The 17,118-nt window shown below is 53.5% G+C and overlaps 1 protein-coding gene across 1 annotated transcript in view; it reads right to left on the minus strand.

Annotated features, from left to right (window-relative positions):
• The window catches only part of PHF1 (PHD finger protein 1), a 39,539-nt gene that overhangs the window by 2,181 nt on the left and 20,240 nt on the right, over positions 1–17,118 (minus strand). The window contains exons 7-12 of the mRNA XM_068998902.1: positions 16,116–16,211; positions 15,310–15,378; positions 12,315–12,438; positions 7,126–7,193; positions 4,475–4,600; positions 49–102 (exon numbers count right to left, since the gene is read on the minus strand). Coding sequence (XP_068855003.1) covers positions 49–102; positions 4,475–4,600; positions 7,126–7,193; positions 12,315–12,438; positions 15,310–15,378; positions 16,116–16,211 — 537 coding nt within the window. The remainder of the gene's footprint in view (positions 1–48; positions 103–4,474; positions 4,601–7,125; positions 7,194–12,314; positions 12,439–15,309; positions 15,379–16,115; positions 16,212–17,118) is intronic.

Consider the following 17,118-nt stretch of genomic DNA (forward strand, 5'->3'; position numbering starts at 1 on the left):
CCTTCCCAGTCCCTCCCAGTTTGTCCCAGTTCCCCCAGTTTGTCGCACCTGGGGCTGGTGTTGGCCGAGGGGTGGAAGGAGGCGAACATCCGGATGGGGGGGCTGGGGGGGAGACCCCAAAAAACCCCCAAAATCCACCCAAATCCCCCCCGGGACCCCAAAAACCCCCAAAAATCCCCCAAATCCACCCAAATCTCCCCAGGGACCCCAAAAACCCCCAAAAAATCCCCAAATCCCCCCCGGGATCCCAAAAACCCCCCAAAAATCCCCAAAATCCCCCCAAATCTCCCCAGGGACCCCAAAAATCCCCAAAATTCCCCCCCGGGACCCCAAAAACCCCCCAAAAATCCCCAAAATCCACCCAAATCTCCCCAGGGACCCCAAAAATCCCAAAATCCACCCAAATCCCCCCCGGGACCCCAAAAACCCCCAAAGAATCCCCAAATCACCCCCGGGACCCCTAAAACCTCCAAAGAATCCCCAAATCCCCCAAAATCCACCCAAATCCCCCCCGGGACCCCCAAAACCCCCAAAAACCCCAAAATCCACCCAAATCCCCCCCGGGACCCCAAAACCCCCCAAAATCCACCCAAATCCATCCCAGGACGACCCCAGGACCCCCCAAATCCACCCAAATTCCCCCAAATCCCCCCAAAATCCACCCCGGGACCCCCAAATCCCCCTCAAATCCCCCAAATCACCCCAAAATCCCCCAAACCCCCCTGATTTCCCCCAAAATCCCTCCAAATCCCCCCCCAAAAAAACCCCAAATCCACCCCGGGACCCCCAAAACCCCCCAAATTCCCCCAAAATCCCCAAATCCCCCCGAATTCTCCCCCAAATTCCCCCAAAATCCCCAAAATCGTCCACCAAATCCCCCCAAATCCCCCCCAAATCCTCCAAATCCTCCCCCAAAATCCCCCCAAACCCCCCCAAATCCCCCCAAAATCCTCCAAATCCTCCCCCAAACCCCCCCAAATCCCCCAAATTCTCCCCCAAATCCTCCCCCAAAATCCCCCAAATCCTCCCCCAAAATCCCCCCAAATCCCCCAAATTCTCCCCCAAATCTCCCCAAAATCCCCCAAATTCTCCCCCAAACCCCCCCAAATCCCCCCCAAATCCCCAAAATCCTCCACCAAACTCCCCAAACCCCCTCAAACCCCCCCAAATCCCCCCAAATCCTCCCCCCAAACCCCCCCAAATCTCCCCAAATCCCCCAAATCCCCCAAAACCCCCCCAAAATGCCCCAAATCCCCCAAACCCCACCTGGGGGGGGGTCCGCGGGCCTCGGTGCGCCGGAAGTTGTAGGAGGCGCCGGGGGGCCCCTGGGGGGGGAGGGGGGAACCCCCAAATTTAGGGGGGGATTTGGGGGGTCCCACGGGGGGGTCCCCCCCGAATTTTGGGGTTTTTTTGGTTTTTTTGGGGGTTTTTTGGGGGTTTTTGGGGGGGTCTCACCTGGGAGCGCCGGGGGGGGGGGCGCCGGCGACCCCCGCCCTTCCCCCGCCCTGGGGAGAGGCTGCGACCCCCGCGGGGTTGGGGGGGGGAGGGGGAACCCCCCAAAAAATTTGGGGGACCCCCCCCTCCCCCCAGCACCACCCCCCCCCTCCTCGAAATTGGGGGGGGGGGGCGTCTCGAGGGAGGAGAAACCCCAAAACCTCCCGGAATCGCCCCAAATTCGTCCTTGATCTGCCCCAAATCCACCCCCCCCCTCCAGGAACCCCCCAAAATCCCCCCTGAGCCCCCCCAAAATCCCCCCCAAATTCCCTTAAATCCCCCCGAAATCCACCCCAAAATCCCCCCAAATCCACCCCAAATCCCCTTAAATTCCCCCCAAATCCCCCCAAAATCCCTTTAAATCCCCCCAAATCCACCCCAAATCCCCCCAAAATCCTCTTAAATCCCCCCGAAATCCACCCCAAATCCCCCTAAATCCACCCCAAAATCCCCTTAAATCCCCCCAAATCCCCCCCAAATCCCCTAAATCCCCCCAAATCCACCCAAATCCCCCCTAAATCCCCCTAAATCCCCCCCAAATCCCCTTAAATCCCCCCGAAATCCACCCTAAATCCTCTAAATCCCCCCAAATCCACCCCAAATCCCCCCAAAATCCACCCCAAAATCCCCTTAAATCCCCCCAAATCCCCCCCAAATCCCCCCAAATCCACCTCAAATCCCCCCAAAATCCCCCTAAATCCCCCCCAAATCCCCTTAAATCCCCCCGAAATCCACCCTAAATCCTCTAAATCCCCCCAAATCCACCCCAAATCCACCCAAATCCCCCCCAAATCCCCTTAAATCCCCCCCAAATCCCCCTAAATCCCCCCCAAATCCCCTAAATCCCCCCAAATCCTCCCAAATCCACCCCAAATTCCCCCAAATCCACCCCAAATCCCCCCAAAATCCCCTTAAATCCCCCCAAATCCACCCCAAATCCCGCTAAATCCTCCCAAATCCACCCCAAATGCCCCCCAAATCCACCCCAAATCCCCCCCAAAATCCCCTTAAATCCCCCCCAAATCCCCCCAAGTCCCCCCAAATCAACCCCCAATCCACCCTAAATCGCCCCAAATCCTCCCAAATCCCCCCAAAATCCCCCCAAATCCCGGGACCCCCCAAATCTCCCCCAAACCACCCCAAATTCCCCTCAAATTCTCCCCAAATCCCTCCAGGACCCCCCAAATCCCCCCCAAACCACCTCAAAACCCCCCGGGACCCCCCAAATCCCCTCACATCCCTCCAGGACCTCCCAAATCCCCCTAATCCCCCCCAAAACCCGCCGGGACCCCCCAAATCCCTCCAGGACCCCCCAAATCCCCCCTCAAATCCCCCCCAAAACCCCCCGAGACCCCCCAAATCCTCCCCGAACCACCCCAAAACTCCCCGGGAACCCCCAAATCCCCCCCAAATCCCTCCAGGACCCCCAAAATCCCCCTCAAATCCCCCTCAAATCTCCCCCAAATCCCTCCAGGGCCCCCCAAATTCCCCTAATCCCCCCCAAAACCCCCAAATCCCCCCCAAATGCCCCCAGCTCCCCCCCCATCCCTCCAGGACCCCCAAATTCCCCCAAATCCCCCCAACACCCCCCCCCCGAAACCCCCCAGATCCCTCCAGGACCCCCCCAAATCCCCCCAAACCACCCCAAAACTCCCCGGGACCCCCCAAACCACCCCAATTTCCCCCCAAGCTCCCCCAAATCCTCCCCGAATCCCCCCCAAATCCCCCCAAATCCCCCCAGGACCCCCCAAATCCCCCCAATCCCCCCCAAAAGCCCCCCTGGATCCCCCAAATCCCCTCAAATCCCTCCAGGACCACCCCAAATCTCCCCCAAATCCCCCCAAACCACCCCAAATCCCCCCCAAATTCCCCCAAATCCCCCAGATCTCTGCAGGACCACCCCAAATCCCCCCGAAATCCCCCTCAAGTCCCCCTCAAATCTCCCCCAGATCCCTCCAGGACCCCCCCAAATCCCCCCCAAATCCCCCTCAAACTCCCCTGGATCCCCCAAATTCCCCCAGATCCCTTCAGGACCCCCCCGAATCCCCCCAAACCACCCCAAATCCCCCCCAAACACCCCAAATCCCCCCCAAATCTCCCCCAAATCCCCCCCAAATCCCTCCAGGACCCCCCCAAATCCCCCCCAAACACCCCAAATCCCCCCAAATCCCCCCAAACCACCTCAAATCCCCCCCAAATTCCCCCCAAATCCCTCCAGGACCCCCTCAAACCCCCCCCAAATCCCCCCAGATCCCTCCAAGACCCCCCCAAATCCCCCCAAACCAACCCAAAACTCCCCGGGACCCCCCAAACTCCCCCAAATCCCTCCAGGACCCCCCCCCCCCAAACCACCCCAAATCCCCCCTAAGCCCCCCAAATCCTCCCCAAATCCCCCAGATCCCTTCAGGACCCCCCCAAATCCCCCCCAAATCCCCCCAAACCACCCCAAATCCCCCCAATTCCCCCCAAATCCCTCCAGGACCCCCCCAAATCTCCCCCAAATCCCCCCAAATTCCCCTCAAATCCCCCCAAACCCCCCCAAATCCCCCAAAATTCCCCCCGAATCCCTCCAGGACTCCCCCAAATCCCCCCCAAACCCCCCAAATTACCCCCAAACCCCCCCAAATCCCCCCCAAACACCCCAAATCCCCCCAAATTCCCCCCAAATCCCTCCAGGACCCCCCCAAATCCCCCCCAAATCCCCCCCAAACACCCCAAATCCCCCCCAAATTCCCCCCAAATCCCTCCAGGACCCCCCCAAATCCCCCCCAAATCCCTCCAGGACCCCCCCAAATCCCCCCCAAATTCCCCCCAAATCCCTCCAGGACCCCCTCAAATCCCCCCCAACCCCCCCCAAACACCCCAAATCCCCCCAAATTCCCCCCAAATCCCTCCAGGACCCCCCCAAATCCCCCCCAACCCCCCAAATTCCCCCCAAATCCCTCCAGGACCCCCCCAAATCCCCCCCAGCCCCCCCCACCTGTCGGGCTCGGGCCGGGGGGTCCCGGGGGGGCCCCGCAGGAGGTTGGGGGGCAGTGGGGGAGGGGCGCGGGTGTGGAGCCCGAAGAGCCCCTTGCGCTTCTTCATCTCCCGGCCCGAGACGAACCTGGGGGATTTGGGGGAATTTGGGGGGATTTGGGGTTTTTGGGGGGTTTGGGGGGTCCTGGGAGGGGTTTGGGGGGGTTGGGGGGGGAATTGGGGGATTTTGGGGGTTTTTGGGGGGTCCTGTGGGGGTTTGAAGCCCCTCGCGCTTCTTCATCTCCAAGCCTGACACGAACCTGGGGGATTTGGGGGAATTTGGGGGGATTTGGGGTTTTTGGGGGTTTGGGGGGTCCTGGGAGGGGCTTGGGGGAATTTGGGGGGAATTTGGGGTTTTTTTGGGGGGTCCCGGGGGGTTTGAAGCCCCTCGCGCTTCTTCATCTCCCGGCCCGACACGAACGTGGAGGGGTTTGGGGGAATTTGGGGTTTTTTTTGGGGGTTTGGGGGGTCCCGGGGGGATTTGGGGGGAATTGGAGGTTCCTGGGAGGGATTTGGGGGGAATTTGGGGGGGGATTTGAGGGGTCCTGGAGGGATTTGGGGGGATTTGGGGGTTTTTCGTGGGGATTTGAGGGGATTTGGTTTTTTTTGGGGGGGGGTTGGGGGGTCCCGGGGGCATTTTGGGGGAATTTGAGGGGTCCTGGAGGGATTTGGGGGGATTTGGGAGGAATTTGGGGGTTTTTGGGGGGTCCCGGGGGGGTTTGAAGCCCCTCGCGTTTCTTCATCTCCCGGCCCAACACGAACCTGGGGGATTTGGGGGAATTTGGGGGAATTTGGGGTTTTTTGGGGGGATTTTGGGGGTCCCGGGGGGATTTGGGGGTTCCTGGGAGGAGTTTGGGGGGGGATTTTGGGGGGATTTGGGGGTTTTTCGGGGGGATTTGGGGGGATTTGAGGGGTCCTGGAGGGATCGGGGGGGATTTGGGGAGATTGGGGGGGGATTTGGGGGAATTTGGGAGGAGTTTGGGGGTTTTTGGGGGGTTCTGGGGGGGTTTGAAGCCCCTCGCGCTTCTTCATCTCCCGGCCCGAGACGAACCTGGGGGGATTTGGGGGGATTTGGGGTTTTTTGGGGGGTTTGGGGGGTCCTGGGAGGGGTTTGGGGGGGACTTGGGGGGGTTTTGGGATTTTTCGGGGGGGGGGTTTTTGGGGTCCCGGGGGCATTTTGGGGGAATTTGGGGGGATTTGGGGGGGATTGGAGGGGTCCTGGAGGGATTTGGGGAGATTAGGGGGGGGATTTGGTGGGAATTTGGGGGGATTTGGGAGGTTTTGGGGGGTCCTGGGGGGATTTGGGGGAATTTGGGGGGATTTGAGGGGGCCTGGAGGGATTTGGGGTTTTTTGGGGCGGTTTGTAGGGTCCCGAGGGGATTTGGGGGGAATTGGGGGTTCCTGGGAAGAGTCTGGGGGGGGGATTGGGGGGTTTTTCGGGGGGATTTGGGAGGAATTTGGGGGGTTTTTGGGTTTTTTTGGGGGGTCCCGGGGGGGGTTGAAGCCCCTCGCGCTTCTTCATCTCCCGGCCCGAGACGAACCTGGGGGGGTTTGGGGTTTTGGGGGTTTTTGGGGGGATTTGGGGGGATTTGGGGGGTCCTGGGGGGGTTTGGAAGGGATTTGGAGGAGATTTGGGGGAATTTTGAGGGATTTAGGGTTTTTGGGGAGGTCCTGGAAGGGTTGGGGGGGGTTTTGGGGTGGGTTTGGGGTTTTTGGGGTGGTTTTGGGATTTTTGGGGTGGGTTTGGGGTTTTTGGGGTGTGTTTGAGGTTTTTGGGGTGTTTTGGGGGGGGGTTGGGGTGCTTTGAGGGTTTTTTTGGGGTGGTTTGGGGTTTTTGAGGTGGGTTTGGGGTTTTTTGGGGTGGTATGGGGGTTTTTGGGGTGTTTTGGGGGGTTTTTGGGGTGTTTTTGGGTTTTTTTTGGGGGTGTTTTGGGGTGTTTAGGGGGGTTTTTGGGGGTTTTTTGGGGTGTTTTGGGGGGTTTTTGGGGTGTTTTTGGGGTTTTTTTGGGGTGTTTTTGGGTTTTTTTGGGGTGTTTTGGCGGGGTTTGGGGGTGGTTTTGGGTTTTTTGGGGGGGTTTTTGGGGTGTTTTTGGGGTTTTTTTGGGGTGTTTTGGGGTTTTTTTTGGGGGTGTTTTGGGGTGTTTTTGGGGGGTTTTTGGGGTGTTTTTGGGTTTTTTTGGGGTGTTTTGGCGGGGTTTGGGGGTGGTTTTGGGTTTTTTGGGGGTGTTTTTGGGTTTTTTTTGGGGGTGTTTTGGGGTGTTTTTGGGGGTTTTTGGGGTTTTTTTGGGGTGTTTTGGGGGGTTTTTGGGATGTTTTTGGGGGTTTTTTGGGGTGTTTTGGGGGTTTTTTGGGGTGTTTTGGGGTTTTTTTGGGATGTTTTGGGGGGTTTTTGGGGTGTTTTGGGGTTTTTTTGGGGGGTGTTTTGGGGGGTTTGGGGTTTTTGGGGTGGTTTTGGGTTTTTTGGGGGGTTTCTGGGGTGGTTTTGGGTTTTTTGGGGTGTTTTGGGGTGGTTTTGGGTTTTTTGGGGTGTTCTGGGGTGGTTTTGGTTTTTTTGGGGTGTTTCTGGGGGTTTTTGGGGTCCCCGCGCCCCCCCGGGTTTGGGGTCCCCCTGACCTGTCCTTGTGGGTGCTCAGGGCCCCGAGCAGGCGCCCGTAGCGCTCCGACTTGGGCGTGGCCGAGAGCTGCGGGGACACCGAGATTGGGGACAAAAGCCCCGATTTAGGGAAAAAAACCCGAATTTAGGGGGAAAAACCCGAATTTAGGGGAAAAAACTACCGAATTTAGGGACAAAAGCCCCGATTTAGGGAAAAAAACCCGAATTTAGGGGGAAAAACCCGAATTTAGGGGAAAAAACTACCGAATTCAGGGACAAAAGCCCCGATTTAGGGAAAAAAACCCCGAATTTAGGGAAAAACCCCTGAATTTTGGGACAAACCCCAGAATTTAGGGACAAAAGCCCGAATTTAGGGGGAAAAACTACCGAATTTAGGGGGAAAAACCCGATTTTAGGGACAAAAGCCCCGATTTAGGGAAAAGAAACCCCGAATTTAGGGAAAAACCCCTGAATTTTGGGACAAACCCCAGAATTTAGGGGAAAAAAAACCCCGAATTTTGGGAAAAATACCCCTGAAATTGGGGACAAACCCTGGAATTTGGGGCGAAAACTCTGAATTTGGGGACAAAACCCCGAATTTAGGAAAAAAATCCCGAAATTAGGGGAAACCCCCCGAATTTAGGGACAAAATCCCGAATTTAGGGGAAAAACCTCTGAATTTAGGAAAAAACCCCTGAAATTAGAGGAAACCCCTGAATTTGGGGGAAAAAAAACCCTGAAATTGGGGACAAAACCCTGAATTTAGGGGAAAACCCCAAAATTTAGGTGAAAAAAACCGAATTTAGGGGAAAAACCCCTGGATTTTGGGGAAAACCCCGAATTTAGGGAAAAACCCCGAATCTGGGGACAAAAACCTGAATTGAGGAAAAAACCCCAAAATTAGGGAAAAAAACCCCCAAATTTTGGGAAAAAAACCCTGAAATTGGGGACAAACTCTGGAATTTGGGGACAAACCTCTGAATTTGGGGACAAAATCCCGAATTTAGGGGAAAAAAACCCTGACATTGGGGACAAAATCCTGAATTTAGGGGAAAAACCCCGAATTTAGGGGTAAACCCCTGAAATTAGGAAAAACCCTCTGAAATTAGGGGAAACCCCCCTGAATTTGGGGGAAAACCCCCTGAAATTGGGGACAAAACCCTGGAATTTAGGGGAAAACCCCTGAATTTAGGGGAAAACTCTGAATTTAGGGACAAAACCCAGAATCTGGGGACAAAACCCTGAATTTAGGGAAAAAACCGCCAAAATTAGGGAAAAAAAAACCCCAAATTTTGGGAAAAACCCCTGAAATTGGGGACAAACCCTGGAATTTGGGGCGAAAACTCTGAATTTGGGGACAAAACCCCTGAATTTAAGGGGGAACACCCCCGAATTTAGGGACAAAAATCTGAATTTGGGGACAAAATCCCGAATTTAGGGGAAAAACCCCCAAATTTAGGGACAAAAGTCTGACTTCAGGAAAAACCCCCAAAATTAGGGGGAAAAAAACCCGAAGTTTGGGAAAAAAACCCGAATTTGGGACAAACCCTGGAATTTAGGGACAAACCTCTGAATTTGGGGACAAAAACCTGAATTTAGGGACAAAATCCCGAATTTAGGGGAAAAAACCCGAATTTAGGGACAAAACTCTGAATTCAGGAAAAAAACCCAAAATTAGGGAAAAAAACCCCAAAGTTTGGGAAAAAACCCCGAATTTGGGACAAACCCTGGAATTTAGGGACAAAGTCCCAAAATTAGGGACAAAACCCCGAATTCTGGGACAAAACCCGGAATTTAGGGGAAAAAAACCCCAAAATTAGGAACAAAACCCAAAATTTAGGGACAAAACCCCCGAATTTGGGGACAAACCCCCGAATTTAGGGGAAAATCCCGACTTTGGGCTCAAACCCCAATATTTTGAGTAGAAATTTCCAATTTTGGGGTTCAAACCCCAAATTTTCGGGTGCAACCCCCCCTTTTTCATGTCCAAGCCCCGTTTTTGGGGCCCAAACCCCAATATTTGGGGGAGAAATCCTCATTTTTGGGGCCCAAACCTCAAAGTTTTGGGTGCAAGCCCCAATTTTTTGGGCCTGAATCCCCATTTTTGGGGCCCGAACCCGAATTTTTTATGCCCAAATCCCATTTTTTTGGGGTGCCAACCTTCATTTTTGGGGTCCAGCCCCCGTTTTTGGGGTCCAACCCCCAATTTTTGGATCCAATCCCAATTTTTTAAGGCTCGAGCCCCGTTTTGGGAATTGAATCCCCCAAAATGGGGGGGTTGAGCCTTAAAAATTGCGATTTGCACCCCAAAAAATGGGGATTTGGGACCCAAAAATGGGGGTCTGACCCTAAAACTTGGGCTTTGCACCCCAAAAATTGGGGGGTCAATCCCAAAAATCGGATTTTGGACCCCCAAAAATGATCTTTTCAGTGCAAAAACTGAGGTTTGGACCCCCAAAATTGGGGTTTGTTCCCTAAAACTGGGGTTTGCACCACAAAAATGGGGCTTGGGTTCTAAAAATGAGGGTTTGCTCCCCAAAATTCAGGGCTTGGAGCCCAAAAATTGGGGTCGGAGCCCAAAAATCGGAGATTGGAACCCCAAAATGGGAGTCTGGAGCCTAAAGCCAGGATTCTGGACACCCCAAAATTGGGATTTTAATCCTAAAGATGCGATTTTAGACCCCAAAGGTTGATGGGTTTGGTACCAAAAATGGGATTTCAGCCCCAAAATACGGTGTTGGAACCCAAAAACTGGGGTTTGGAACCAAAAATGGGGATTTGAATCCTAAAAATGGGGCTTAGAACCCAAAAAATTGGGATTTGGAGCCCAAAAATGGGATATGGAGCCTCCAAAATGGGAATTTTGGACCCAAAAAGGGGATTTGGACCCTAAAATTGGGATTGATCCCTAAAAACGGGGCTTTGGAGTCCAAAAATGGGGATATGGGACCCAAAAATAGGTTTTAGAACCCAAAAAATTGGGAATCTGAGTCCAAAAATGGGGATTTGAACCCTAAAAATTCAGATTAGATCCCTAAAATTGGGATTTGAATCCCAAAAATGGGGATTTGGGACCCAAAAATGGGGATTTGGAACTAAAAAAATAGGATTTGAATCCTAAAAATGGGGCTTAGAGACCAAAAAATTGGGATTTTGAGCCCAAAAATGGGGATTTGGAACCCAAAAATGGGGATTTGGAGCCTAAAAATTGGAATTGGATCCCTAAAAAAGGGGGGTTGGAGCCTAAAAATTGGGATTTGGAACTAAAAATTGGGATTTGAATCCTAAAAATGGGGATTGGAGCCCAAAAATGGGGATTTGGGACCCAAAAATGGGGATTTGGGACCCAAAAATGGGGATTTGGAGCCTAAAAATTGGGATTGGATCCCTAAAAATGGGATTGGATCCCGAAAAATGGGGTTTATAGCCCAAAAATGGGGATTTTGAGCCCAAAATTGGGATTTGATCTGTATAAATGGGGATTTGGAAACAAAAATGGGGATTGGATCCCTAAAAATTGGGATTGGATCCCTAAAAATGACTTTTTTGCTGCTAAAATTGGGGTTTTTTCCCCCAAAATCGGGGGGTTTTTTCCCTAAAAGCCCCTTTTTCTCCCCCAAACTCCGTTTTTGCCCTAAATCCGCGTTTTTCCGCCCAGAATTCCCACCTGGCCCAGCAGCGGCGCCTCCCAGTTGGAGTTGGCTCCGGGGGGGGCTGGGGGGCACCCAAAAATGGGGATTTGGGACCCAAAAATGGGGATTTGGAACCAAAAATGGGGATTTGGAACCAAAAATGGGGATTTGGAGCCTAAAAATTGGGATTTGAATCCCAAAAATGGGATTTGATCTGTAAAAATGGGGATTTGGAACCAAAAATGGGGAGTTGGGACCCAAAAATGGGGATTGGATCCCTAAAAATTGGGATTGGATCCCTAAAAATGACTTTTTTGCTGCTAAAATTGGGTTTTTTTCCCCCAAAATCGGGGTTTTTTTTCCCTAAAAGCCCCTTTTTCTCCCCCAAACTCAGTTTTTGCCCTAAATCCGCGTTTTTCCGCCCAGAATTCCCACCTGGCCCAGCAGCGGCGCCTCCCAGTTGGAGTTGGCTCCGGGGGGGGGCTGGGGGCACCCAAAAATGGGGAGTTGGGACCCAAAAATGGGGGTTTGGAACCAAAAATGGGGATTTGGGACCCAAAAATGGGGGTTTGGAACCAAAAATGGGGATTTGGGACCCAAAAATGGGGATTTGGGACCGAAAAATGGGGATCTGATCCCTAAAAAATGGGGTTTGGAGCCCAAAAATGGGGATTTTTAGCCCAAAATTGGGATTTGAATCCCAAAAATGGGATTTGATCTGTAAAAATGGGGTTTGGAGCCCAAAAATGGGGAGTTGGAACCAAAAAATGGGGATTTGGAACCAAAAAATGGGGATTGGATCCCTAAAAATGACTTTTTTGCTGCTAAAATTGGGGTTTTTCCCCCCAAAATCGGGGTTTTTTCCCCCAAGATCGGGTTTTTTTCCCTAAAAGCCCCTTTTTCTCCCCCAAACGCCGCTTTTGCCCTAAATCCGCGTTTTTCCGCCCAGAATTCCCACCTGGCCCAGCAGCGGCGCCTCCCAGTTGGAGTTGGCTCCGGGGGGGGGCTGGGGGCACCCAAAAATGGGGATTTGGGACCCAAAAATGGGGGTTTGGGACCCAAAAATGGGGATTTGGGAACCAAAAATGGGGATTTGGAGCCTAAAAATGACTTTTTTGCTGCTAAAATTGGGGTTTTTCCCCCCAAAATCGGGGTTTTTTCCCCCAAAATCGGGGTTTTTTCCCCCAAAATCGGGGGTTTTTTTCCCTAAAAGCCCCTTTTTCTCCCCCAAACGCCGCTTTTGCCCTAAATCCGCGTTTTTCCGCCCAGAATTCCCACCTGGCCCAGCAGCGGCGCCTCCCAGTTGGAGTTGGCTCCGGGGGGGGCTGGGGGGCACCCAAAAATGGGGATTTGGGACCCAAAAATGGGGGTTTGGAACCAAAAATGGGGATTTGGGACCCAAAAATGGGGATTGGATCCCTAAAAATGACTTTTTTGCAGCTAAAATCGGGGGTTTTCCCCCCAAAATCCGTTTTTTTTTCCCCCAAAATCGGGGGTTTTTTTCCCTAAAAGCCCCTTTTTCTCCCCCAAACTCAGTTTTTGCCCTAAATCCGCGTTTTTCCGCCCAGAATTCCCACCTGGCCCAGCAGCAGCGCCTCCCAGTTGGAGTTGGCGAAGGGGAGAATTTCCCGCTCCAGGTCGAAATATTTCTTCTTGCAGCAGACGCTGAGGTGGTAGAGGAGCAGGTGAGCCACGTCCACCCTGGGCCCGGGAAAACCCCCGGAATTGGGAGAAATTCCCGGGAAAATGGGAAAAAACGGGAAAAAACGGGAAAAAAATGGGAAAAAACGGGAAAAAAAACGGAGAGAAAACGTCAAAAAACGGGGAAAACACCAAAAAAAAGGGGGGGATGGAGGGTTTGGGGGGGAGGGGTGGGAATGGGGAAAGGTTGGGGGGGATTTGGGGAGGGGACCCCAAAAACTGGGAGAAATCCCAGGGGAAATGGGAAAAAACGGGAAAAAACGGGGAAAAAACGCGGAAAAAAGGGGAAAAAAAACGGAAAAAAAATGCGGGAAAAAATGGGGAGAAAACGTCAAAAATGGGGAAAACACCAAAAAAAAGGGGGGGATGGAGGGTTTGGGGGGGAGGGGTGGGAAAGGGAAAAGGTTGGGGGGGATTTGGGGAGGAATCCCCAAAAATTGGGAGGAATCCCCGGGAAAAAACGGGAAAAAATGGGAAAAAATGGGAAAAAACGGGAAAAAAAATGGAGAGAAAACGTCAAAAAATGGGGAAAACACAAAAAAAAGGGGGGGATGGAGGGTTTGGGGGGGTGGGGTGGGAAAGGGAAAAGGTAGGAGGGGGGTTGGGGGGGATTTGGGGGAGGGGACCCCAAAAATTGGGAGAAATCCCAGGGGAAATGGGAAAAAAACGGGAAAAACGGGGGAAAAATGGGGAGAAAACTTCAAAAATGGGGAAAACACCAAAAAAAAGGGGGGAAATGGAGGGTTTGGGGGGGTCGGGGTGGGAAAGGGAAAAGGTCGGGGGGGATTTGGGGGGGATTTGGGGGAGGGGACCCCAAAAATTGGGAGAAATCCCCGGGAAAATGGGAAAATCTGGGAAAAAATGGGGAAAAACGGGAAAAAAACGGGGAGAAAACGTCAAAAAACGGGGAAAACACCAAGAAAAAGGGGGGATGGAGGGTTTGGGGGGGAGGGGTGGGAAAGGGAAAAGGTCGGGGGGGGGTTGGGGGGGATTTGGGGGAGGGGACCCCAAAAACTGGGAGGAATCCCCGGGAAAATGGGGAAATCTGGGAAAAAACGGGGAAAAAACGGGAAAAAAAGGGGGGGAAAATGGGGAGAAAACGTCAAAAATGGGGAAAACACCAAAAAAAAGGGGGGGATGGAGGGTTTGGGGGGGAGGGGTGGGAAAGGGAAAAGGTTGGGGGGGATTTGGGGGAGGGGACCCCAAAAATTGGGAGAAATCCCCGGGAAAATGGGAAAATCTGGGAAAAACAGGGAAAAAACGGGAAAAACGGGGAAAAAATGGGGAGAAAACGTCAAAAATGGGAAAAACCCCCAAAAAGGGGGGGATGGAGGGTTTGGGGGAGCAGGATGAGAAAGGGAAAAGGTCGGGGGGGGTTTGGGAGAGGGGACCCCAAAAATTGGGAGGAATCCCCGGTAAAATGGGGAAAAAACGGGAAAAAAAACGGAGAGAAAACGTCAAAAAACGGGGAAAACACCAAAAAAAAGGGGGGGGGAATGGAGGGTTTGGGGGGGAGGGGTGGGAAAGGGAAAAGGTCGGGGGGGGGGGGTTGGGGGGGAACTGGGGGAGGGGACCCCAAAAATTGGGAGAAATCCCAAAAATTTGGGGGAAATCCTGCAAAAATGGGAAAAATGGGAAAAATTGGGGGGAAAACCCTAAAAAAGTGGGGAAAACACCAAAAAAAGGGGGGGAGGATGGAGGGTTTGGGGGGGAGGGGTGGGAAAGGGGAAAGGTCGGGGGGGGTTTGGAGGGGATTTGGGGGAGGGGACCCCAAAAATTGGGAGGAATCCCAAAAATTTGGGGGGAAATCCTGAAAAAGTGGGAAAATGGAAAAAAATGGGGGTTTGAGGGGTCCCGTGGGATTTGGGGGGGTCCTGTGGGGAATTTGGGGTGGTTTGGGGGGTTTGGGGTGGGTTTGGGAGGTTTGGGGTGGGTTTGGGGTGGTTTGGGGTGGTTTTGGGTGTTTTTGGGGGCATTTTGGGGTGGTTTTGGGAGGTTTGGGATGGTTTGGGGTGGTTTTGGGTGTTTTTGGGGGCATTTTGGGGTGGTTTTGGGAGGTTTGGGGTGGTTTGGGGTGGTTTTAGGCAGTTTTGGGGTGGTTTTGTGTGGTTTGGGGTGGTTTTGGGGTGGGTTTGGGGTGGGTTTGGGGTGGTTTTGTGTGGTTTGGGGTGGTTTTAGGCAGTTTTGGGGTGGTTTGGGGTGGTTTTGGGGTGGTTTTGGGGTGGGTTCGGGTGCTTTTGGGGTGGATTTTGGGTGGGTTTTGGGTGGTTTTGCTGAGATTTTGGGTGGTTTTAGGGTGGTTTGGGGTGTTTTTTGGGGCCTTTTGGGGTGGTTTTGCGGCGGTTTTGGGGTGTTTTGGGTGGCTTGGGGGTGGTTTGGGGTGGTTTTGGGGTGGTTTTGGGGTGGTTTTGGGGTGGTTTAGGGCGTTTTTGGGGTGGTTTTGGGGTTCTTGGGGGTGGTTTTGGGTGTTTTTTGGGTGTTTTTGGGAGGTTTTGGGGTGTTTTGGGGTGGTTTTGTGGTGGTTTGGGGTGTTCTGGGGTGGTTTGGGGTGATTTTGAGGTGGTTTTAGGGTGTTTTTGGGTGTTTTCGGGGTGTTTTGGGGTGGTCTTGGGCGTTTTGGGGTGCTTTTAGGCAGTTTTGGGGTGGTTTGGGGTGGTTTGGGGTGGTTTTGGGGTGATTTTGGGATGGTTTTGTGTGGTTTGGGGTGGTTTTAGGCAGTTTTGGGGTGGTTTGGGGTAGGTTTGGGGTGGGTTTGGGGTGGGTTTGTGTGGTTTGGGGTGGTCTTAGGTGGTTTTGAGGTGCTTGGGGGTGGTTTTGGGATGTTTTGGGGTGTTTTGGGGTGGTTTTGGGTGGTTTTGGGTCCCCCCTCACCAGCGCAGGGGGAGTCTCCTCACGCTCTCGGCCCCGCCCCGGCAGACGCTGCACTCAAAGACATAAAACCTGCAAAATCCCCCAAAATCCCCCCAAAATCAGCCCCAAATCCCCCAAATCCCCCAAAAATCCCCCCAAATCAACTAAAATCGCCCGAATCTGCCCCAAATCAGCCCTCAATCCCCCCAAAATCCCCCAAATCCCCCAAAAATTCCCCAAAATCAACAAAAATCCCCCAAATACCCCCAAATCAGCCCAAAATCCCCCAAAATCACCTAACATCACCCAAATCCACCCCAAATCCCCACAAATCACCCAAAAGCACCTAAAATCAACCCCAAATCATCCCAATCCCCCCCAAATCAACCCAAATCCACCCCAAATCTCCCCAAAATCCCCCCAAATCACCCCCAAATCACCCCAAAATCCCTCCACCCCCCAAACCCCCCCAAAATTCCCCCAGCCCCCCCAAATCCCCTCCAAAACCCCGAAATCCCCCCAAAATCCCCCCAAATCCCCCCAAATCCCCCCAACCTCCCCAAATCCCCCCAAAATCCCCTCAAATTCCCCCAAAAGCACCAAAAACCAACCCAAAATTGCCTCAATCCTCCCAAAATCCCCCCCAAAATCCCCCCAAATCACCCCAAATCCCCCCGAAAACCCCAATCCCCCCAAATTCCACCCAAAATCCCCCCAAATTACCCCAAAATCCCCTCAACTCAGCCCAAAATCCCCACAAAATCCCCACAAAATCCCCCAAAAATCCCCCAAATCCCCCCAAAATGCCCCAAAACGCCCCAAATCACCGGTCCCCGTAGAGCAGGGGCTTGCTGAGGCACTGGGTGCAGGCCTCGTGGAACCACTGGGAGCACTGGGAGCACTGGAGCATCTTCAGGTTCCAGCTGGGAGCGGAAAAACGGGAATTTGGGGGATTTGGGGAATTTTTGGGCGGATTTGGGGGGGGGTTGAGGGGGTTTGGGAGGGATTTGGGGGGGTTTGGGGGGGTTTAAGGGGGTTTGGGAGGGATTTTGGGGGGTTTTGGGGGGGTTTGAGGGGTCTGCTGGGAGCACTGGGAGCACTGGGAGCATCTTCAGGTTCCGGCTGGGCGTGGAAAAATGGGAATTTGGGGGATTTTGGGAATTTTTGGGAGGATTTGGGGGATTTTGGGAGGGGTTTGGGGGCGTTTGAGGGGTGCACTGGGAGCACTGGGAGCACTGGAGCATCCTCAGGTTCCAGCTGGGTGAGGAAAAACGGGAATTTGGGGGGGGATTTGGGGGATTTTGGGGGGGTTTGGGGGATTTTTGGGGGGTTTGGGGGGATTTGAGGGGGTTTGGGAGGGATTTTGGGGGGTTTGGCAGGGTTTGAGGGGTCTACTGGGAGCACTGGGAGCACTGGGAGCACTGGAGCATCTTCAGGTTTCAGCTGGGCGCGGAAAAATTGGAATTTGGGGGATTTGGGGGATTTTGGGTGGGTTTTGGGGGGTTTGAGGGGGTTTGGGAGGGATTTTGGGGCGGTTTGGCGAGGTTTTAGGGGTCTGCTGGGAGCACTGGGAGCACTGGAGCGTCTTCAGGTTCCAGCTGGGAGCGGAAAAACGGGAATTTGGGGTATTTGGGGAATTTGGGGGGGGTTTGGGGGTGATTTGGGGGGGTTGGGAGGGATTGGGGGGGGTTGGGGGGGCTTTAGGGGTCTACTGGGAGCACTGGGAGCACTGGAGCATCTTTAGGTTCCAGCTGGGAGCGGAAAAACGGGAATTTGGGGGGTTTGGGGAATTTTTGGGAGGATTTGGGGGGGGGTTGAGGGGGTTTGGGA

Source organism: Aphelocoma coerulescens, unplaced genomic scaffold (genome assembly GCF_041296385.1).
Source record: "Aphelocoma coerulescens isolate FSJ_1873_10779 unplaced genomic scaffold, UR_Acoe_1.0 HiC_scaffold_187, whole genome shotgun sequence".
NCBI classification, from domain to species: domain Eukaryota; kingdom Metazoa; phylum Chordata; class Aves; order Passeriformes; family Corvidae; genus Aphelocoma; species Aphelocoma coerulescens.